This window comes from Carassius gibelio, chromosome B6 (assembly GCF_023724105.1).
Source record: "Carassius gibelio isolate Cgi1373 ecotype wild population from Czech Republic chromosome B6, carGib1.2-hapl.c, whole genome shotgun sequence".
Lineage (NCBI taxonomy): Eukaryota > Metazoa > Chordata > Actinopteri > Cypriniformes > Cyprinidae > Carassius > Carassius gibelio.
The window spans coordinates 29,227,884-29,252,678 of record NC_068401.1 but is presented as its reverse complement, the minus strand read 5'-3'; the positions used below and the strand labels follow the sequence as shown (position 1 = coordinate 29,252,678).

At 36.8% G+C, this 24,795-nt stretch overlaps 1 protein-coding gene across 2 annotated transcripts; it reads right to left on the bottom strand.

Annotated features, from left to right (window-relative positions):
• Positions 1-599: 599 nt before the first annotated feature.
• LOC127959173 (galectin-2) lies at positions 600-4,549 on the bottom strand. Of its 2 annotated transcripts, none has more exons than XM_052558180.1 (4): positions 4,468-4,549; positions 2,245-2,324; positions 1,854-2,010; positions 600-849 (listed from the first exon to the last, which is right to left on the bottom strand). In XM_052558180.1, exons 1-4 carry the CDS (start codon positions 4,468-4,470, stop codon positions 703-705), a joined length of 387 nt encoding a protein of 128 aa, XP_052414140.1. In that variant the 5' UTR covers positions 4,471-4,549; the 3' UTR covers positions 600-702. The 2 variants fall into 2 exon arrangements, with proteins under 2 accessions (XP_052414140.1, XP_052414139.1); XM_052558179.1 differs by lacking the exon at positions 4,468-4,549 and adding an exon at positions 2,453-2,554.
• Positions 4,550-24,795: the final 20,246 nt, after the last annotated feature.

Here is a 24,795-nt window from a genome sequence, read left to right as displayed (position 1 = left end):
AGCTGTTTGGACACACACCTTTGACATCAACAGCAGAAGCTATGGGAAGTGTTTCTCTTCCCTTTGAAAAGTTGATCAGGTGCTATATTAGTATATATATATATATTACTGTGTGTGTGTGGAATCTGGTTTCTGTCCGTTACATTCCTCAGCTCCTGCTCTGGTCTTTTCGAGTCGCTCTGTAAATGATTATGAAGATCCTGTAACTCTGAACTGAACTCGTATGTATATCACACGGAGGAGAAATACATTGCTGAATGATTCTCTGAATCGAGGAGTTCTCCGACTGATGTGAAATCACACACTGTGCTCAGACTGAGAGCGTTCAGCTTTCTCATCCGCTAAAACTACAGATTGTTTTCGCAGGAATTCTTTTTATTCAACTTTTTATTCATTTGTAGTCACTGTAAACCAAATAGTGATTTTATGTCACTGTGTATTACAAGTATGTATTTTGCTGTTGATGGTGATAAAGCCTACTTTTGACTTTTTCCATGCATTTATTTTATTTTATTGTATTATTATTTTAAGGCTGCAGCTTCATCATCACTGCACGAGAACCTTCTCAATCCCCAAGAACACACAGAAGAACAGCGAGACACATTCTGTCAGTGCATTTATTTGACTCTCTGGTTTTCTTTGGTACATTCAGTGGAGTGAGGTCTGACACATGAGGAACCACGGGATGACGTCACTTCCTGCTCAGTTGATCTTAATGCTGGTGATCTTCACGTTTCCCATCACGTGGATGTGTTTGAAGACGTCGTCGCCGAAGCGGTTGGGGAAGCTCATCATGGTGCCCCCCGGGAGCTTGATGTTGAAGGTGTCGTTGTTGAAGGTGATGCTCAGCTGTTGGAGGAGAGAGGCGGTGAGATCAGCTTCAGCTGCACTTAGAAACATCTGAACGTCACTGTATCAGATCAAGAGTCTGTGTGAAGGCAGGTGTTGAGAATCACAGTAACTAGCAACTTCATCCACTAACTAAAAACAGACAAACTCAATACAGAACAGAACGCTTTTCACATCTACGAACGTCAGTCTGGAAGATCTGGAAGATTTTTCTACTGTGGGATAAAATAAAAACGAAAAAATAAATAATTGTGACCTTTGATTTATGACTAGATGCAAACTCATAATTGTGAGGAAAATTTACATCTCACTTTTTATTCCCCTCAGAATTCCACCAAAGGTGAAACATTTTTATTTCTCAATTTCAAGGCAAAAATGTGTTTTATATTCCACAGTGCTGTTAATTTCGGATAGGATAAAAAGCTAAAAAAAAAAAAAGATACAAAAGGCAATTACAACTTGTAATACGTCATATAAGAGATAAAACGAATTGCAAGAAAAAAAAAAATCAGATTTGTACATCTTTATGTGTTATAAATGTGTGATCTAATGCAGTGGCATTTATAAATGTGTATTTTGAGACATGAGAAGCTGCAAGTGATTGCAGTGTATTCATCCTCAAACCTCTGACCGGTGGGCGGTTTATTGCTCGAGTGGTCGATACGTCTAAAGAGTGACGCTTTATGGGTCTTTGTGTCATGAGTTACTGTAATCTGTCAAAAGACCAAAGCTGGGAACTAACCCAGATACAGGAATCACTGGAGAACCGGATCAAAGAACACAGATAAAGAACAACTGATGTTTGAAGCTTCATCTGAAGCAGCATAAATGACAACAGCTTAGTGTGTGGATGCCAGATTCAGACCTTAAATATGAAAGTAAATAAGCTTGTGAAAGTCAAATAAAGAGAACACTAGAATTTCTAACGAATGCATGACCGTGCTGCTGGTTTGAGCGGTTCGCGCCGTGGGCAAGGTCAAAGGTCAGAGGTCACCGACGCTCACCTTGAACCCCTCGCCCTGTTGAAAGGGGAAACAGGGTTCCCGATGTTCGGCGCCCCAGTCGCCCTGCTTGGAGTTGCACACGATGACGTTGCTGTTAAAGCGAGGGCTGAAGTGAAGAGCGATTGTGTCTGCGTCGTGACCGATGTTGATGGAGAACCTGAGGACAGAGAGACGTGCGTGGACAGTTTCTATCATGATATAGAAAAGTGCTTTCTTGACACTTTTGGTCTGCTCAGTTAATTTATATTTGCTAATCTTATTGATTTAACTGCACTGCACGAGACATTATAACACTGCACGTGAATTGCATACAATCTATATGCAATATATATGATCCACACAAACGGATTTAAAACAGACTTTCTCAAGGTCTAAAAGCAGATGTACGCACGTGTCACAGCCTGGTTTAATCTTTCCAGAGACCTTCATCTCCATCCCGGCCTTAAAGCTCATGTCCTTTACGGTGAACACCTGAAAGAGACATCAGACCCAATCACATTTCTCAGTCTGAGATCATAAGAGAGTTGATGTGAGAGCTGTGAGGTTCAGATGGTCTTTTATTCTTCAGTGATGATGTATCGGTCACATTACTGTCACACCTGTGATTCTGTGGATAAGAGGAACGGTTGGACAGGATCTGAGCAGCCGAACCCAAGCTTATGATAAACCTCGGATGATAAAGTCATAAAGAGGTGAACAGGAAGACCCAGTGAGCAAATATTGATCGATATACAGACCCTGAAAATCCTGATATTAAAATGTGCTGGCACGTCCAAGTCACAGGTGTATTTTTCATCTTAAGATCTGTTAGCCAGCACAGGAACGCAGGACGCCCCTAAACTCGCACGTGTCAGTGATTATGAATAGATTAAATGAAATGGGACAAATTTAATCTTGACAAACTATGTATCATTATAAAGATCTAAGCCTCCAGCATCGACGACAGATCGCTGTTTTTCAATGGAAAGCTTATAAAGACTATATTTGTTACATTTGTGTAAGCAGTACACATAAAAACATGAACATTAGAAACGCTGTACATACCAGATCCGTGGTAATAATGAGTCATAAACACATCCACAGCTGTAAATCATGGTTTAGTTCGGAAGGTAAGGGTTCACTGAACGACATCTCATGAAGCACGTTTAGTCCAACGAAGCAATCACGTTGTAATATGGATCATAATTCCTTTGTTCACATTTCATTTCTTCAGCGACAGAACTGTTTGTGTCCGTTATGGAATAACTCACGGTCGGAAACTGCGTCTTGGTAGTAAAAACACGGCATGGTTTTGCAACGTACAGTGTCACAAACAGAATGAGACAACCCACCTGAATAAACAATGAATGAAACATAGGCGGAAGATAGTTTATTTGAATTTGGCGCTCTCTCCTGGGATCATATGACGCGCTCTGACGCACCTGTCAGCTGATGGAGGCGGAGCTTACAGCGATCGCATATTCCTTTGATTCGTTTATTTTTAAACAGTTTATATATATGTGAGAGTGTGTTTTATGTTGAATGTGAATGTATCTGCATGATTACCATCTGTTTGAGCGCAAAACAGCCCAAATCAGCTCGCTATTACTGAATGATCACGGCTATCGTTATTATCATCTGTATAAATGGCCATCAGCACATCAGCACTTATTTGCATCGCAATTCATTGTAAATGCTGCATTTCTAGCAATCTCAGGGATCTTCTGTGATTGGCAAAGTTAAATCTTTTTTAATTTTATTTATTATTCTTTTTTTTTCTTACTCTTTCTTAATCTTATTGTATTTTTTCTAGTGATAAAATAAATCACTTATACGATGTCTAGGGTTCTGCCTAGTGTTTTATAACTGAAAAAAAAAAAAAAAAACTATGCAGCGGTATGTTTACTGACTTAATAGTTTGTAGAAGCCTTCAATACTATTGGGAAATATGTTTTATTATTTATTTTTTATGGGGGGGGGGGGGGTGTAGACAGTCTCATAAAAATATTTGAAGGAGTCTCTTATTCAGATTATATCTTATTCAGATTATTCATGAGACATGTGAATTTCAAACCATTACTATATATATATATATATCAAATAAAAAAAAATACTTAAGTTTGGTAAAAAAAAAACCTTCATTCAAGGCACTTCAATGTCTAACTTTACATTTTTTGAGCATTATCTAATCTGGTTGATAAAAAGTAAAGCCCAAAGGATCTTCTTTCCAAAGACACCCAAATTATGTTTGTAACAAACTGAAGTAGGAAACGGTTACATTTATAACTTAGGTAGAGCACTTTCAGCTGTGAATCCCATAATGACTAACAGGTTAATTGGTAATAATTAACCAGTCATATTAAGTCTTTAAAATGAAGCTCATTCTGGATTGCTTCATGTTATTTCTAAATAATACCAAAATTCGCCTGGAGAGTAATTTCTTAATTCATTTTACATTTCATTTTGCAATCACGGTGTTGCTGTGGTCAGATTCTTCAGAAGAAACACTGATTTCATCATTTCATGCTGTTGATTCAACACAACACACAGCTAAAAGTGACTGTGACTCACTCTGAGCAACTGTGACACTGAATAGAGTAGAGTAGAGTTAGTGAAAGGAAGTGGTGTCACTCACCATCTTGTGGAGCTGCAGTTGTGTGTCTCGTTCACCTGCCGCCCCTCATTATAAACTCAGGAGGCGGGGCCAGACCCTCCAGCCAATAGGAGCAGAGCAGTAAGAGTGAGCCAATCACACTTATCTTCCATCATGAATAGACTGATTGATTTAACATAACATGATCACACAAAGCACTGTTTGACACTCCAGACGTCTTTAAAGAGCTTGTCTCCATATTAACAGATGTGCAGAATGTTTATGGCAATCAGCACAATAAAATGCCAGCTTTGATTCAGAACCGTAAAATAACTGAACATTCAAGAGAAGCTGAATTCAGAGGTTTGTAGCAGACAGTAATGTGACTGTAGGCCAAAAACAAAAGACATTACAAACAACAAAACCAGTCTGAGGTCCAGCGGGGGTCACGTTAGACATATTTTTAGATTTACTCTGAAAGCAGAAGTGTGTCCATGTGCAGAGGAAGAATGCAATGATTTCATCATGATCTGAAGCACCAGGAAGTGTGTGTGTGTGTGTGTGTGTGTGTTCAGGAAGCCATGCAGAACTCTAGAAATCATTAGCTCAGGTCTGATGTGTTTGCTCAGGGGTCAAAGTTCAGAGTTAAAGAGTGTCACCCCGAGCGTCTGGGTCTCTGTTCACCTGTGCCAGGAGTTCCTCAACCCCAAAATATGAGACCTGGCTCCATGAGAGTGAGGCTTTATGAGCTGACATCGATCACAGCGTGACGTATGTCTCAGATGAGATCAGCATGATGGAGCGCTCGCTCAGATTCATCCTCTGATTTCTGCTCGGGTGTTAGTGCATTTGTCACTTGTGGTCGGTTCTGAGGATGGGTTTATTGAGCTGGGAATTAACTGGGTCTCCAGCCGAAAAACACCAAAGAATACAAGGAAGAAGAGCTGGAGAGACGCAATGTGAGTCGTCTGTCTCGATTCATCAGCTGATAAATGCTGAAAAATATAACATTAATATCAAATCAAAAATACTGTGAAAATGTCTCAGGCTTTAGGATGTCATTTTGGTGACTGTATTTTTGTCGTTTTGTTTTGCTTCTTAAATGCTTAATTTATATACCTTTATATATATGCTTTAATTTATATGTTTTATTATATATAATACAATGTATTTTCTAAATCATAATATAATTTAAATTTACATTTATATTACTTATTATATATTATATTTACTATTTATATTTCAGGCTTCAGGATGCTATTTCGGTGAATGTATTTTTCTTTCTTATTAGGAGAAATAAATGTATTTATTGTTTTACTAAAACATTTAAATTTACTTATGGTTTAGAATAGAAATATGTTTTTATTATGTATTTCATTTTCTATTTAATTTTTTTCTATTAAAAAACTGTTTTTCCATGCATTTTGATTATTAGAAGCTTGTTTTCTATATTTATTATTTGATTTCATTTTCACACCAGAAAAATGTGTTCACTGGGAAAAGAGTTTGTTTGTTACTGAATGTTTATTTTATTTTATGTGTATTTATGTATTTATTTTGCCATGACAAGCACTGTTAAGAATGAATTAGATACAATAACAGAAATGCTATGAAGGAAATCCCATAATAATGCAATGACTGTAATCACTTGTTGTTTCCATGGATACCTGAAGGGGTCACGACCTTGGGCCTGGGCCGAGGAGACTCTGGAGAGTTGAAAATAAGCAGACAGTTTCTGGTAAATGTGTGTGTGTGTGTGTGTGTGTGTGTGAGAGAGAGATAGTGTGTGTGTGTGTGTGTGTGTGTGAGTGTTGAGGGCTCGTGGAGCTCATGGCCTGCTCTCTGCTGACATCCTGTGGACACACATGTAGTTGCATTACACTCTGCTCTAGAGTGTAAAGCTCTATATGTTGTAGATGCTTTTCATTAGAGATTTTTGTAATAAATCAGTCCCAGTATATCTGCTATATTAAAATATATATAATAATAATAATCAAACTGCGGCTGGTTTCTGTGGTGCAATGTAAACATGTTTTTGTGTATAAAGATCATTAACTGTGTTTGTTGAGCAGGTTTTATTGTCTTGTAATGCAGTAACTTTGACACATTGATGCATTAACCATGTCTGTCTCTCCGGATGCCACCAAGTTTATATTTGATTTGATTCTGACTTCCCACTAAATCTGCTGCACTCTTTACAGATTCCCAAGAGGAACTCAAACACACGAGCAGAATTGTGATGCTTGGTTTTATCATTTTCAATTCAGTCACTTTTTTGTGCTGCGATTAGTTTTGACTTCCCTGCATTATAAAACAGCTGGTGGAGACAGTACAGATCAATTACTGCATGATCACAAATACACACACAAAAAAAAACCTATGCAGCCAAAATATTTGTTATGCATATATATATATATATATATATATATATATATATATATATATATATATATATATATATATATATATATATATATATATATATATATATATATATATAATGCTAATAATTTTACATGAAATTTAAAACAAGTAGCTATCTGTATGAAGTAATCATTAGTTTTTATTTATTTATTTATTTATTTATTTATTTATCATCATTATTATTATTATAGTTAACTAAGACCAAAACCATAAAAAATATAAAAAAATTCATAAAATTAAAATGCATTTTTTACTGAAATATCAAGTACTTTTGTTATTATGAAAATTTTTGTTCCAAAATGTTTCATTTTCATTATTATTTCTCATTATCATTTAGTTTTTCTTGATGTACATACTAAAATAACTAAAACTGAAATAAAATTTACAAAAAACGACATGCACATATTAATGTCAAATGCATAATTTTTTTTTTATTGTTAATACAAAATTCTAAGGCTTATTGTCAAAAAATTTAAAACAACAAAATAATTAAAAGTTTAACTAAAATGAAAAAAAAAAGAATAAAAATAAACAAATGAAGACAGATTTTAAATAAATGTAAAAAACCTACTAGTATCTCAATGATTCTAAAATACACATTCATTCATTTATTTTAACTTGTACTAAAATTACAAAAAAGACTTAAATATAAAAAAATAAATAAAATAAAATGCAAAATAAAATAAAAATGAAAGGGGAAAGATATATATATATATATTCTAATTCAACCTATTAATAAAAAGCATAAGAGTATCTCAATAATACTGAGAGCAGAAGTGTCTGGGGTTTGTCTGCGCTTCATTCACTGATCCAGCTGCTTCCAGACAGAATACTGCAGACCGAATATTACTCTGCGCCCGTCCTGTCCCATCCTCTCCCTCCCGCTCAGACGAGGCCCAGCATGGGGAGGTGAGGTGCATTATGGGATGCTCTGTTGACGGATGTGTCTGGTCTGGAGTGGCACACCTCACTGCTCTGACCCAATTAGAAGAGACGATCTTACACGTGTTCCCCACACTCTCTCTGCACGATTACCCTGACGGATGCCTCCTCCTCAGTTAGATGTAATCAGCACATCAGGAGTTAAACAGATTAACCTTCTTTAGAGAGACGAGCAGCCTCCTCCATCTGCTCCATACAGGGATCAATGTGTTAATGTGTATGTTAGGAAATATGATTGAGCTTTTCTGGATCCCTCAAACGCCGTCGAGTTACTGAGAAGATCCCCAAACCTCAAAGAGACGAGATAGCAGAACACACACACACACTGCTAGTCTCACTTTCTTCATTCGTTTTTGAAGGAAGGCTTTTTTGCTCACCAAGGCTGCATTTATTTGTTTAAAAATACAGTAAAAATTTAGAAAATTTGAAATATTATTTCTATTTAAAATCACTGTTTTCTGTGTGAATCTGTGTTAAAGTGTAATGTATTTCTGTGATGCTCCACTGTATTTCCAGCATCATTCCTCCAGTCTTCAGTGTCACATGATCTTCAGAAATCAGAATAATATGATGATTTACTGCTCAAGAAACATTTCTGATTATTATCAATGTTGAACACAGTTGTGCTGCTCAACATTTCTGTGGAAACTGTGATACATTGTATTTTTCAGGATTCACAGATGAACATAAAGTTCAGAAGATCAGCGTTTATTTGAAATAGAAATCTTTCGTAACATTATAAATGTCTTTAATGGCACTTTTGTAATGCATCCTTGGTGAATAAAAATGTATTCTTAAAAACTAAAAATGTACTGACCCTAAACTTTTGAACTGTGCTGTATGTAAATCCAGAGAGAGAGAGAGAGAGAGAGAGAGAGAGAGAGAGAGACCAAAAAGTGAATTAATTTTAGGCTCATGTAATGTAGGCTGCACAGGCTACTAGTTAAAGGGGGGGTGAAATGCTATTTCATGCATACTGAGTTTTTACACTGTTAAAGAGTTGGATTCCCATGCTAAACATGGACAAAGTTTCAAAAATTAAGTTGTACGTTGGAAGGAGTATTTTTGTTCCAAAAATACTCCTTTCTGGTTTGTCACAAGTTTCAGAAAGTGTTTTTCGAGTATGGCTCTGTGTGACGTTAGATGGAGCGGAATTTCCTTATATGGGTCCTGAGGCACTTCTGCCGGAAGAGTGCGCTCCCGTATAGCAGAGCAGAGAGAGCACAACAGACTTCACTGATCAGAGCGAGAGCGTCGCGAAATGTCACAAAAGAAGTGTGTTTTTGGTTGCCAGGGCAAGACAACCCTGCACAGATTACCAAAAGAGAAACAGCATTAAGGGACCAGTGGATGGAGTTTATTTTTACAGAGCATCAACGGAGTTGTGCAAGTGTTTGTGTTTGTTCCCCTGCATTTCGAAGATGCTTGTTTTACAAACAAAGCCCAGTTTGACGCCGGATTTGCACATCGTTTATAATGCAATCCCAACGAAAAAGGGTCACGATCGTGTGTTGGAACCGCAGGCGGTGAGTAAAACTGCTTCAAATATCTCTGTGTTGTTAACTTAGCTATCGCAGTGTAAGCACATCAAGTAAACAACATGCGATGTTGTCATCAAACTGCACTTTCCACGTGTACAGCTAAAAAAAAAAAAAAAAAAAGACGACATAAAGTGGAACTTAGTCATTTTCCAAAACCACTAAGCAAATATATACAGTTTCAGTACATACCACATAGAGATATCATTGCTGATGCTGCTCTTGTTAAATTTCAGTCTCTGGATCTGATTCTGGATCATAAATATACGCTGAATCTGACTGTTAGCCATGGTTTGTTTTGGATGATGGTTTTTTTTCCTCACGGTAATGTCACAACTTCCAAACGCTCTCAACGCAAAAGCCTACTGGCGCTCGTGATTCTTTAGCTCCGCCCACACGTCACGCCTCCAGCCGGTCGTGTTTTTCCGGGAAAAATCGGTACAGACTATCTTTCTCTTATGAATATAATAAAACTAAAGACTTTTTGGAGTTATGAAGGATGCAGTACTACTCTATAGGTACTCAAGATTAACAGGAGATTGAGTGAAAACAAGCATTTCACCCCCCCCCCCCCCTTTAATGTTCAGGTTAACCCATAGTGAAATAGCGATTTTGTCCGTGATTTGTAGGTTATCCAGATTTTTTTTCTTTTTGTTGCATTTTTTATTGTTTTATGCGGATTCATACTTTATTCTAACATTGGTTAACTTGTTAATGAAGGCCTAAATGATAATTATAATATCAAATAATGATATTCTGACAAAGAGGCATCAGTACTGGAACACATGGCCATCAAATCCCCATCAGTCACTCAGAAAGACTTCACATTAAGACAGACTGTGAATGTGGTTTCATGTGGATACATCAGGATAGTTCTGAGCTTTGTGGACAAAGAAAAAGAAAGAAAGAGTGACCTGTTAATGTTCTCCAGTGATGTGTCCCAAATCAGACAGACAAGAGCTCGCTAGCATGTGAACAACTCTTCTGAACCTTCAAAGAAATGAATCATTGAGAACAAATGAAGTGTTTGGAGCATGTTGAATGTTTCATATGTTCCTCTCTTCGGCTAATGACAGGCGTCTGTGGTCAGCGTGATGAGGTCAGCAGTAATTAATGTTTGTTTGTTGATGTTGAGTCGTTGGAGCAGAATGACCTGCTGTCTGCGGACACACGCCTGATCTGCTTTAAAGGAATTAAACACACTCATTAAACACACTCGTCCCAAGATCTTCATTTCACACTGAAAGTTCAGAAGAATCTTCATGAAGATGTTTTACTTGTGTCTCCGGCTCCACAGAGTCACCAGGAGGTTCTTCATTGTCATCAATGATACTAGAACCCTTAAACATCCTCGGAACCTTACAAACGCAGAACACGTTCTTTAGAGTCGAAAAAGGTTCTTAAGGTTTCTTCAGAATGGTTCATTCAGGAAGTGTTCACTGAAAGGTTCTTCTATGGCATCACTGCAAAAACACCCGTATGGAACCTAGTATTTACATAATCTCAGATCAGGGTTTTTATTCATTTATTAATTCATTCATTTAGTTTTAGTTTTACGTGTACGTGTATTTTTATAGTGCTTTTCACGACACACATCATTGCAAAGCAGCTTTACAGAACATGACACATTATATTTAGCAGTTGATTTTCAGCGGTGATCTCAAGTTGATGTCTATATGGCAGAAATGTACAGTATAAATCATAAATGTAGAGTATAAATCATAAATGTACAGTAGAAATCATAAATTTACAGTAGAAATCATAAAAGTACAGAAGAAAATCATAAATGTACAGTAGAAATCATTAATTTACAGTAGAAATCATAAAAGTACAGAAGAAAACCATAAATGTAAAGTAATCATAAATGTACAGAAGAAAATCATAATTGTACATTAGAAATAATAAATTTAGAATAGAAATCATAAATGTACAGAAGGAATCATAAATGTACAAAAGAAATCATAAATGTACAGTAGAAATCATGAATTTACAGAAGAAAATTATAAATGTACAGAAGAAATCATAAATGTACATAAGAAATCATAAATGTACAGTAGAAATCATGAATTTACAGAAGAAAATTATAAATGTACAGAAGAAAATCATAAATGTACAGTAGAAATCATAAATGTACAGTAGAAATCATAAAATGTACAGAAGAAAATCATAAACGTACTGAACAAATTATAAATGCACAGAAGAAAATCATAAATGTACAGAAGAAAATCATAAACGTACTGAACAAATTATAAATGCACAGAAGAAAATCATAAATGTACAGTATAAAATCATAAAGGTACAGAAGAAAATCATAAATGTACAGAAGAAAATCATAAATGTACAGAAGAAATCATAAATAGAGTATAAAATCATAAATGTACAGAAGAAAATCACAAATATAAAGTATGAAATCATAAATGTACAGTAGAAATCATAAAGGTACAGAAGAAAATCATAAATGTACAGTATGAAATTATAAATGTACAGAAGAAAATAATAAATGTACAGAGGAAATCATAAATAGAGTATAAAATCATAAATGTACAGAAGAAAATCACAAATATACAGTATGAAATCATAAATGTACAGTAGAAATCATAAATGTACAGTAGAAATCATGCAGTTAGTTGATGACACAGTGAACACTATTAACAGCGATGATTTTATGTTGCAATCAAAATTGTATGAAGTTTTCTACATTTGTAGACATTTTATAATGACACATTTGTATAATTAAAAGGAACAGTAGCATTTAATAGTCTCTTATTGGTCTGTTTCTTTATCTGGCACTTCAAATATCACATATGATACAAACACTTCATACATAATAGCAGTGCTGGGCGTAACGCATTACAAGATACGTGAAGTACTTTTTTTTTTAATTTAGAAGGAAATATCTGAGTTACTTTTTCAAATTGGTAACGCCAGCTGCTTTTGACTTTTTGGTGTGAAAAGACTTTAACATTTGTAAAAAAATAAGTTTTAATAAAAAAAATAAAATAAACAAGCAAGCCCTGCCTACAGTAACTTAAAAGTAACATAATTCGTTACTTTTTTAGGGAGTAACACAATATTGTAATGCATTACTTTACCAAACACTGCTTAATAGTATTTGATGATTAGTTAATTGCATTTAATAGATTACACTTGCAATAAAATATTTACAATTGGTTTGTAAAAGGTTTGACCAGCAGGCTTTGAAATAGTGAATCATTCAACAATTGATTCAAATTATTAAGCATTTCGAATGTTTCAAATCTTTCTACAGTGTGTTTTGTTTCCCTCCAGAAGTTATGACGTAAAAAAAAAAAAAGAAAAGAAAGCTATCTTACTTAACTAGAACATTTATATTTTAATTTCCTCACAAGCTCCATGCTTTTTTTTTTTTTTTTTTGGACTTGAATCAACAGTTTGGGCCAGTGTCGCCACCTTGTGGACTAAGTAATTAGTGCAAAAAAAAAAAAACAAACAAAAAAAAACAAAACCAAGGCGCATGAGCTGAGCATACAGCGTAAACGCGGTAGATCTTTCTTTCTTTCTTTCTTTTTGAAAAGAAAAATGAAAATATTAATATGTGCATGAATTAACAACAAATGCAAATGTAAACACTTAATAGTACATATATTATCCACCTTATTACTAAGGTAATTAAAAGTCAGTCAGTGAATTGAATGTGCAAGACCTCTGGTGTTTTTGGCTTTCAGTGATTTTAAAATCAGTCAGTTATGCTACTTGATATTGCAACGTTTTTATTGTTATTTTATTTTTATGTCGTTATCACAAAACACTGGTTGGGAGGTGAAATATGTTTATTGTTTACTGCACTTTTTTATTTTCATGGGCCTAGCAGCTAATGAATTCAGTCTTGCACAATTGCAATAAATTAACATAAGATGGATAAAGGGATATATTTTAAGTGAATGTCTTCCACTTGGTTCTGTCTGTCACACAGATCATCACACAGCTTCACAGGATTAGTGCACGAGGTGTGTGTTCATATGCTTTTATGATGTTTTTGGGACAGTTGTGGTGATTGTGTGGAAAACATTCTTATCTGGACTAATAAGCTACGGCAGGTTTGTGTGGCTGAGTGTTTTCTCGGTGTTGGAGTTGTCCTGAAGCCGCTGCTGTGATGGTCATGTGATGTGATGGGGGTCGTGGCCAGGTGTCTGACAGACTGACACATTGTTGACACTGACACCGAAAAATCTCAAACTATTTTTATCTGCCCCTGTGTTTGGCTCCAAGCGACTTCAGATTGACCGATCACAAAAAACATCCGGAGCTCAAACGCCTGCTGAGCAGAAGGTGTGTGTGTGTGTGTGTGTGTGTGTCACCGGAGGCCTTATTCTCTGTTTATTTCCTGCTACATGTGTGTGCTGTGTTTGATCAGCGCATTTGTGTGTGTTTGTGTGTTTTACCTTGTCATCCTGAGACACAGATCAAAAAACAGACATGCTGGAAATAAAACCAGCCATGACCTTGAGCTCTCTCTCTCTCTCTCTCTCTCACACACACACACACACACACACTGATCAAAGGTGTCTAAATTAACCTCCACACACTCAGTGAAGTGCAGTGCAGTGAGTGTCCAGCAGGGGTCAGAGCAGCACCATCAAAACAATGCTCTGCTCCAGTTCTGAGATCTTCAACATGATTCATGTTCATATGGCAGATGTTCTGGAATCATCCATCTATCAGTAGATCTACTCGTGTCAAATCATCTACTTTCTCTAGCAGAACTCAGCTGTTCTGGAAATCTGCATTCACATATTTTCTGGTGTTTGTAGGACAACTTGTGCTGGATCATATTAAAGCAGAGCGGGGCTAGTTGTCACACATTACACTCAAGTGCTGTGTTTATTTTTCAAAGTCACTTTCTGTACAGACACAAAACATTAAACTCTACAATTCTTAAATTGTTTTGTTCTTTTGTCAACTGCTTTGCATAAAGCGACTGAATGCATAAATGAAACTGCACAGAGCTGCATACTGTTGTAATATGGGTACACTGTTAAATTAAACCGCATATTATTGGCTTTACAGCTCAATTAAATCTTAATATTATTGTCTTTATACGGTGGCTGTTGTCTGAATATATGTCTTTCTGGTTTGTGTTCACATGTGAAAGATACAAAACTCTGATGCAATGGCCTAAAATGTTCTAAATCAATGCTATCTTAATTTAGATATATAAAGACCCAGTAACAATTTCTCCCATATTTCATAAGATACAGATGTGCATCACCAGTTGATTTTAGTTTGAAGCTCCTGAATGTCAAAACTGCAGCGCTCATAAAAACATATTTAACACTTTGAGTTTAAAGATGTAATCTAATTACAATTACTTAATTTTTGTAATCTGATTACTTATTCCAGATTACATGTAATCAGTTGTGCACCTAACATGCATGAAATCGTCTCACAGCAGATCTATACAGGTGGAGCTGGGGAGGTGGAGGGCTGCAGCGAGCTCATTGGCTGCTGATGTGTAAAGTAACCAATCAGCTGCGCCATGTGAGTAATGATGTGATTATATCAGACTGATTGTGTAATCCACAGTATTATTTCTGATCTGGGTCTGGACTCTGTCCGTCTCTCTTTATCCAGTTAGACAGTTTCAGTGCTGTCACATGTCCAAGCCTGCCAGCCAATCCGTGACCCCGGAGCCGCTCTGACATCACGCATCAGCCCGTGGAGCGGCCGGCGGAGACGCATGTGTTTGTGACCCATATCACAGAGGTATCTGTGACCGGCCGTGTGCGGCGTTTAATACCCGGAGACAGATCCTCCTCCTGCAGTGCTGTGTAAAAGAGCTTTCAGAAGAAATATCCTAATCTTGAGCGCAGGCCGCTGAAGGGGAGGAGGGATTGTCAGAGTTCATCTCTGTTTCTCCTCGGGAGAAACGCCCACCGTCCGGATCCGGCCACCTCCGGCTCTTCTGGAATGAGGGGATTTTTCTCGTGCGTGGCTCTGTCACCTTGCTTTAAACACACAGGGAGCGAGAGCAGCGGACGAGAGAGGAACAGGATGATGATGACACTGAGATGCTTCTAGATGTTTGTGTTTTCAGTACATTTCCCACTAAGAATCGGCTTGAGTTGCAGATTCAGTATTTCTAAGAAATTAAAAAACATACATTTGTCAGAAAATTGTAATACTTGATTCTTTACGCAAACAGGATGATGGATGAATTGATGTCAAAATGAAATCAAAATCAGCTTGAAGTTCATTTTCATATTTTCCATCTTATGTATATATATTATATATATATATATATATATATATATATATATATATATATATATATCAGCAAACTGATTTGTGCAATTTGAAAAAAAAAAGAATACAAATGAAGAGACGCAAAATGACCAACAACATAAGAACTCACAAATGATGTGTGCTTTTGTTTTCCCTCCAAAATGATGTCACTTCCTGTGGGAAGATGTAATTTGGTCTTTTGTTAATTAAAGGGTTTTTACAAAAAAATTGACTTGTCAAAGAAAACCCTATTAATTGATCATCAGTTTAAATGATGTTCACAAGAAAACATGTTTAATTTCAAACATTTTCATTAGAGAAGGTAAAAAAGAAAATTTAAAAAAATCTTATTTCTTAAAGAGACAGTTCACCCAAAATGATCTTCATTTACTCTCCCTCATGTGTTTCTTCTGCAAAACATAAAAAAAGATATTTAGAAAATTGAAATATGTTAATACTGTGGAAGTCGATGTGGTCTGAAGGTGTTTGGACACTAATGTTCTTCAAAACATATTTTGTGTTCTGCAGCAGAAATAAAGTAGTGCAGGTTCAGAATGACTTGAGGGAGCATAAATGATAGCAGATTGATCATTTTAAGGTAACTGTTCCTTTATTAAACTGAATAAAATCTAAAGGTCAGATGTTTCATCCAGTATAGTCCATAAACGCTGGTGAAAATGTTGTGCTTATCCAAACACCACGTCCAAAAATCTGCACCAGTACATATACATCTTATATGTGGGCTGTTGCTCATTTGAATTTATTAAATATTTAACATGAAATCACTCATGAGATGACAATGCACTAGTAAGATTACGATAAAACAAAACAGTGATTATATTATATTGTCAGTATGAATAATAGAGAGTGTGTAAAAGTGGCTGCCTGCAGGAGGGCTCTCTCTCTCTCTCTCTCTCATTCTCTCTCTCTCTCTCTCTCTCTCTCTCTTTCTCTCTCTCTCTCTCGATCCGCAGCGCTCTGAAAATTGGGGTCATGTTTATATGAGACGGGTGTTTGTGATCAACATGAACTAAGCTGAAATAACCTGCTAATGACTGTCTGATTGATCTGATCAAACACTGCATTATTGTGCTGACAGTTCATGAGGTTTTGTATTTAATATTTATAAAACACATCAAAATCCACAGAAGATCCAAACCATAAAGTAGGTGCCGAAAATGATGATGAGCTTTCCTTGTTCTTCTGAGAAACCTATAATCTATATGATAAAAATTGTAAAATAACCAAAGCAAATGCTCGTATCAAGAAAAATACAATCCACGGATGACAAATGGAGTGAAAAATGCCTGTAAGAAAAACAAAACAAAAAGTATTTGTACCGATTGTTTTCAAGATCAAGAAGTAAAGATGATGAAGTTAGGTATAAAAAATATAAAAAACAAATTAGTTGGAATAATAAGAAGGCTAAAAAGGATTACTACACTAAATTGTTAGACAAAAATAAAAATAGTACAAAAGACACATTATAAATTATGTTATGCAAAAAGGCAAGGTAATCAAAACATTTCCAAATAAGTTTACAAAGAACAATGTTGATCTTCGCATTAAAACTGAAATTGTAAATTAATTCAATAATTATTTTGTAAATATTGGCTCTACTTTGTCACAAAAAATTCTAGATGGAAACATCAATGGTGGCACAGTACCAGATAATGCTGGCAGTGTCTTTCTTGAAAGTGTACAAGCGAGGGACATATTGACAATTGTCCAGAAGTGTGCCAATAAAAAATTAAATGATTATACTGATATGGATATGGAATTGATATGAATTTTCTAATTCTAGACCAATATCATTACTTCCACAGTTCTCTAAAATTCTAGAGAAGTTTTTTTTTAGATTAGACTGAATACATTTCTAAATGAATTTAAGTTTTTAAGTATCAGCAAATATGGGTTTCGTCCTAATCACTCAACTGCTACAGCAATTATGGAACTAATTGAAGAAATGACCAATGCTATAAATAAAAAGCACAAATTAGTAAGCATCTTTGTGGATCTTCAAAAAGCGCTTGATATGCTGGACCACAATTTATTGTTGCATAAATTATATAAATATGGTATCAGAGGTGTGGCACACCAATGGGTTACCAGCTATTTAAAAAAACAGAAGTCAGTTTGTTGAAATTGACAACATATAGTCTAATAATTGTAACATAACTTGTGGGGTACCACAAGGATCGGTCCTAGGACCTATACTTTTTCGTCTATATGTAAATTACATTGTGTCTGTGTCTCAGATACTGAGGTGCATTCTGTTTGTGGATGACACCACTATTCTATTCAGGAAAAAAATATAAAAGATGTTCTACAAATCATAGGGAATGATTATACGTTTTTTTTTTTACTTCTTTCTGCTCCTTTTCATTATTGTTAAATGCTGTTGTTGCATTTGTTTTTAATGAATGAAATAAACTAAAATTAAAAAAAAAAAATCCTGTAACTCTTCATTTAAAAGACTTGTGTAATCCAGGGATCTTATAGTTAGTGAAAACTAAAACAAGAACTAAAAACGAACCATTTCCTTTTCTTTAAATAAAATAAACGTTATCTGAAAGTAAATATTAAAAACATGTTTTACATTTAATGTTTATTTCCAATTCTATTAACTTGATTTAATAACATAACTAAAAATAAATATAAAAATAATAAAACTGACATAGAGGTAACACATTATAATAAACCTTAGTTAACTACATTAACATTAAATAAAAATGAAAAATTCTCATTAAGCATTAATTAACCATAGCTAATATTAATTTCAGCGCATATACATTTTAAATCAAAACTATGTACTTGAGCTAACATGACCAACTGTAGCAATCAACAGGTGCATTTTTTTGACTAATATTAACAAAGATTCATGAACACTGTTAAATGTATTTCTTGCTAGTTAATGCATTAACTAAAGTTAACTCCGGAAGGCTTGAGAAACTTCTAGACGACGTTATAATGAAATGGTGTGGAGAGGTTGGTGTTTCCAGATAAGTGCAGTAAACACTATTACGGCTCTGTCTTAGGGCCGTGGGGTCTCGTCACCCCCAGCGGAGCTGATCGGATCCGTTCCAGCTCAATACATCAGCCGTTCAGGTCGGGACCAGCCCAATCTCTCATCCTGACACGCCTTCATCCTTCAGTGTCCCGCCGCCGACACACTTCCTCCGTCTGTCTGCCGTGTGATTGGACAATAAGTGTTTGGAGCAATAAAGCTCATCTGATAAGAGTAAAGACGAATGTGCTGGATTTGATTTTATTGTTCAGTGATATTTGCAGTGTAAAAGGTCTCGTCGAGTTATAAAAGTGGATGTTACCTCCTGATAACAGCACATTGGAGCTGGAACGACTGGACCGTATGACTGAAAGCCAAAGTTTGTGATCGAATGTGTTTCTCTCAGTTAGATTTGACTTATTTGATCAGTTTTATCAAGCATTCTGCATTGTTTTCATTTTAGTTTCTATAATAAAGTACTTCCAGCTCATTTCATGTGTGTGTCCTGGGCCATATCATCAGGTTTGTGCTGGTCGTGGTGTTTGTGCAGCTGTTCATGTGGTAGTTGGAGCTGCGGGGTCGTGTGGAGGTCACCGCTCCTGATATCCTGAAGGCTGTGTTACAGTGTGATGTCACTTGCATATCCAAAGCACATCTGCATCACAATCACAGATTAATATTCATTTCCTGCTGCATTTACATGGGTCATGTGAATAATGTGTGTTTTATGGGCTGCTGACGGTGTGTGCGTGGGTTTATTGGGTTGGGTTTAGTGTTTTTAGCATTAACAATGGGTTGTGAAAATTCACTGTGTGCTGTTAGAAACCAGAATATGTGTAGAGATTGTGTATAGTAGAGAGTTAAAATAGTGCAGTGTTGTGTGATAGAGTGTGTAGTTTGATTTGTTGAAGTTTGCATATGTTTGGACCTGTGTGTGTGTGTGTGTGTGTGTGTGTGTGTGTGTGTGTGTGTGTGTGTGTGTTTGAGAGAGAGTCGTAGTGGAGGAAGCACGCTGATGTGTATCAGATGTGAATGGGTTCAGAGTCTCTTCAGGACGTGATGAATGAGTTCTGATAGAGGCTTTATTGTGTGAGCCCCTCACCAGACCCTCGGTGTTATTACTGACCATCAGTTTACACAACGCCTGATGCACATATTGACTCTTTTTGACTCTTACCAACAAGCCCTGACTGTATATTGCACATTTTTTGTTTTAAAGTAAATTCAGATAAAAGCATAAAGTTTTTTTGAAAACATAACAATATTTCAGAATTTTAAAATGGTTTTCTACACTGTATTGTTTTCCCCAAATTCTGTCATTTGTGTTTAGTTTTTACTACTTCACTTATTTTACTCAAAGCTTAATTGCATATACTGAGGCTCATATACTGTAATTCTCCTTGATGTTGTATGTGTGTGTTTTGACTTGTGTTGATGAGTTTGTGCACGAGCTGCTGATGCAGTTTACATTTCTGTCTTTGTCCATAGAAGAAAAAAGCTTATTTTGAAGAAATGGCAAATATAAACCGGATCAATACATGTTTTTTTTTTTTTTTTTTTTTTCTCATCTTTCTAATTTGTACGCTATTGACTTTCATGGATAAACCAGTCAAAATATATTGTGTGTGTGTGTGTGTGTGTGTTTTGCAGAGGTCAAATCATACATGTTTGGAACTTCATGATGGTGAATTATTTTAGGCAGAATGACCATATTTCACTGAACTGTCCCTTTAAGGTCAGTATACATCAACAAAACATAACTACAGTCATTATGCATAACTTTGTTTTACATTTACACTACTGCTGAAAAAACGGGTCAGTATGATTTTTTTTCTTTTACTTTTATTCATCATGGACACATTAAAACTGATCAAAAGTAAAGACATTTATAAGGTTACAAAATATTTAGATTTAAAATAAATACTGTTCTTTTGAACTTTCTATTCGTCAGAGAATCCTTAAAAATTAAATGCATAACAGTTTCCAAAAAATATTGTGCAGCACAACTGTGTTCAACATTGATAATAATCAGGAATGTTTCTTGAGCAGTAAATCATCATATTATTCTGATTTCTGAAGATCATGTGACACTGAAGACTGGAGGAATGAGGCTGAAAATACAGCGGAGCATCACAGAAATAAATTAACAGAGATTCACACAGATAAAATTTGATTTTAAATAAAAACAATTTTTTCACAGTTTTAACTCTGTTTGTGATCAAATAAATGTAGCCTTTGTGAACAGAAGATTCTTCTTTCAGAAACATTAAAACAATCTTCCTGGCCCTTATATCTTCTTTTTAAGCACAAATCCATGACAGAAGGTTTTTTAGTTTAAAATGTCCTCAAGATGACGTTTAGTCTGTTCCTGGTGCCAAATACAAGATAAACCTCAACAGAAAATCCCTGACAGAAAAAGAAGTCATGAATCATTTCCACACTGCTGTTAAACTCTTCATGCCCTCATTTACCTGAAGACCGGGGACTTCTGAATCACTGTAATGTTAAAGTACACACATCGCATGCACTAGTAATTATTGGGGCATGTTTGAATGAATGAATGCTGCATTTATAGCACTGTATTGTGTATTGCTGTACACCCAAAGCACTGTACAATCATGTGGGGGGTCTCTCCTTAACCACCACCACGTTTGATTCTGCGTGGTCTGTTACTGCGGTTCACCTGGGTTCACTGTAAAACAAGAGGTTTTAAACCGTATTAAAGTGACCACACACACACACACACACACACTCAGGGCAAGTGTGTGACTGTGTGTAGGGCATCAGTGAGCAGGGAAATGTTTCTCACCTCAGAGGAGGAAAGCCCTGGGGAATATTTGCAAACTCAGGCAGTCAGTAAACATTTACCAGCGCACACAAGCGCTTACCTGAGAGAGATGGAGATCCGCTGCAGGCTGGAGCACACCATCTGCTCTCACTCGCTAGAACGTGCCTCTTTAGTGAAGGTGTGTGTGGTAAACTGAGAGGAAAACCACCTGCAAGATAGCAGACTCGTGTGTGTGTGTCTGTGTGTGTACGTGCGTGTGTGTGTGTGTGTGTGTGTGTGTATCATATCAGGACACAGCTCTGTATAATGTCATGGGTATGACACAGGTATTACAAGGAGAGGGTGACTTATGAGCACATAACCCATGTCCCCATTTTTCAAAACACTTATAAATCATACAGAATGAGTTTTTTTGAGAAAGTAAAACTGCACAAAGTTTCCTGTGAGGGTTAGGGTTAGGTGTAGGGTTGGTGAAGGGCCATAGAATATACAGTTTCTACAGAATAAAAACCATTACACCTATGGGATGAACACACTTTACACAAAAACAAACATGTGTGTGTGTGTGTGTGTGTGTGTGTGTGTGTATGTGGGTGTGTGTGTGTGTGTGTATGTGGGTGTGTGCGTGTGTGTGTGTGTGACAGGGACAGCACGCCAGCATGCCAGACCTGCGAAAGCTCAAAGAGAGAATGACTCGTGGCGGCAGCTGAAACTCACCTTGTAGCGACATCAGACGCGCGAGTGTCGCTCACCTCCGCGACATTGCGGTCCAGGCAAAGAGAGCCGCGCTTTCAGGCGACTGACAGCGTGTTCCCCTGGACCTGCCAGGTCGCATTGAGCTGACAGTGAACTGGGAAGGTGCACTCCAAGCACGCGTCACTGCAAATCACCTCTAACTGTGCGAGACGCGCGGGGACAACGCGCGCTCCGAGGCGAGGAGAGCGGCCCCGCGGCGCGCGCACGGACACAGATGCGCGCTTAGTTACAGCGAGAGAGAGAGAAAGAGGGGGGCGCTTTGGACGAGAGACAGAGAGACGTGTGCTTGAGTTCACTTACGGCTGTTTCTGAAGTCAACAAGGAAGTGCACTGCACTCTGGTTACTTTCTGAACTCATCCAAACAAAGTTACAAAGTTCAATGCTGGTGCGTTTGTGAAAGTCCTTAACTATCTTTAAAAATCAGTTATTAAAGTGATTATGATTTATTTCTGTTGGTCAGAATGTGGAGCACAGCACTTGCAACGCCAAAGTCGGGGGTTCGATTCCAGTCGAGTGCATGATCTGAAACAAACACTTTAAATGCAATGCGCGTCACTTTGGATGACATTGTCTTCCAAGTGCATAAATATAAAAGGTGGATTTTTATTTTTATAAAATTGCTTTGAATGGTAAATAGTCCACACAATTAAAGGGTCAAATAATGCTGCTAAAACGAACATTATTTTGTGTATTTGGTGTAATAAAATGTGTTTATGCAGTTTAAGGTTGAAAAAAAAAAAAAAAACAAAAAAAAAAAAAAACATGATTTTCCACATATCCACAAACGCATCAATTTTTTCAAAGCTCATCGCTCTGAAAAGTGAGGTGTGCTCTGATTGGCCAGCTATCCAGTGCATTGTGATTGGCCGAATGCCTCAAGCGTGTGAGGGAAATGTCATGCCTCTTAACATATTGTTATGCCTTGTCCGGCCAGAGCAACAAAACACAAATATAAAACCCATTATAAAGGTGATATAAACATGATTTCTAGTGGTGTCCTCTTTTCGAAGGCAAAACCAAAGTAATTTCGGTTTCTCAACGAAACAGCGTCAAACACCGTGGCCTTGAGTGAGCAGAGGTGGGCGACTTGAGGCGGATTCTATGAAGGAGCGTATCTTGAGGCCTGCAGCAACCACATGTGACGACCCCGGGCTGGACTTTGCTTCGTCCACGGTGAAAACCGATCCGGTAAAAGCTGATGTATTTCCTCAGCGACCAGCACTGATCAGCTCCAGGCATGAAGAAGCAGATATCGTCCTCATCTGGAAGGCCAAACAAAGTAGTTTTGCTTTCACAGTCAAACACACAGTGTCTATATGACATGGCATCGGCGACAACAATACTACAACGAGAAAAAAAGGTACACCTTCTTTCTTTGCCCGAACATCTGAGCGGCGTTATGCAAATGTTCCCACATCATGACGTTGATATGTGTTAGAACGAGCTGTTTTTGGGGGGCTTGGATGACATTCAACTTTTATAAAGAATATCTAGAATATCTCTTTGGATTTGAGACTTTAGTCTTTGCAACTTCACAGATCTTCTTTATTCACCAAGAGCTTTTAACACTCCAAAGAGAAAGGAACAATTTTAATCACATCATATGACTGCTTTAAAACTGTTGAGAGAACAATCATGGAAACACAGAATGGACAAAACTCTTCTTTAGATTCCAATAATACAAAGGGGTAAACAGGAGCACAGGACACACACGGTTAAACGAATCTCCGACAAATATGAACTCAATAGACTGGGGTTTAAACTCAGGATAATTGGGGAAACACAGGTGTATGGAATGACTAAATTAATGAGGACATGGAACACATGGGGAAGAAACTAGACACACCTGGAAACCAATGAACAAATCATGAAAGACAGAAACTGGGTCACGGGGCAAAACCACACATAGACAAGTCCATAGTTCTGACATAATGAGCCCATAAAACATGGAAAACCATGTGTGTGTGTGTTATTTCACTTGTTTTCAATAACAGTCATGCTGCTAAATGTTAATCATTGGCTATATTTGTAGCAAACAAATGTGGTTATAAAATGAATTTGATTTCTGAATTAATTAATTTAAGATCTCCCAGCGGTTCTATTTCCAGAAACATGTGGATTATTTTCATGCATGTCCTGCTTCCCAGAAAGTGAAAAGAAATTCCCAGCACATCTCTGGCTGAAGGTACAACACACACACACACACACACACACACACACACACACACACACACACACAAACACACACACACACACACACACACACACACACACACACACACACACACACACACACACACACAAACACACACACACACACACTGCTGTAAGGGAAGAGAATGTCAATGACTGCAGCCACGGATCAATCAGTGGCGATCAATACGTGACATTTACCCTCCCAGATCTCCACACTGACCCCGTCATAAATAACAAGCCCGTCTCACGCGAGTCACCGATGATGAGTTTCACCCTGCGATTCAGAAGCCTTTAAAAGTATTAGGTTGCTCAAAAACCATCTGAACTTTAAGTGATGAAACATGGTATTACACTTTAATATGCAATTTAAATTCAAGATTTAAATTGCATATTTTTCCCCCTTTAAACTGTTGAATGACTGATGCAACCAATTACTTCTGCCGGTGTCGGGCGCGAC

Excerpts from the sequence above, each read along its gene's own strand:
- LOC127959173 (XM_052558179.1), bottom strand. The coding sequence starts at position 2,539 with ATGACTTTATCATCCGAGGTTTATCATAAGCTTGGGTTCGGCTGCTCA. Across the intron at positions 2,011-2,244 it reads ATTAAACCAGGCTGTGACAC|GTTCTCCATCAACATCGGTC; the intron begins GTGCGTACATCT and ends CTCTGTCCTCAG. Across the intron at positions 850-1,853 it reads AACAGGGCGAGGGGTTCAAG|CTGAGCATCACCTTCAACAA; the intron begins GTGAGCGTCGGT and ends CTCCTCCAACAG.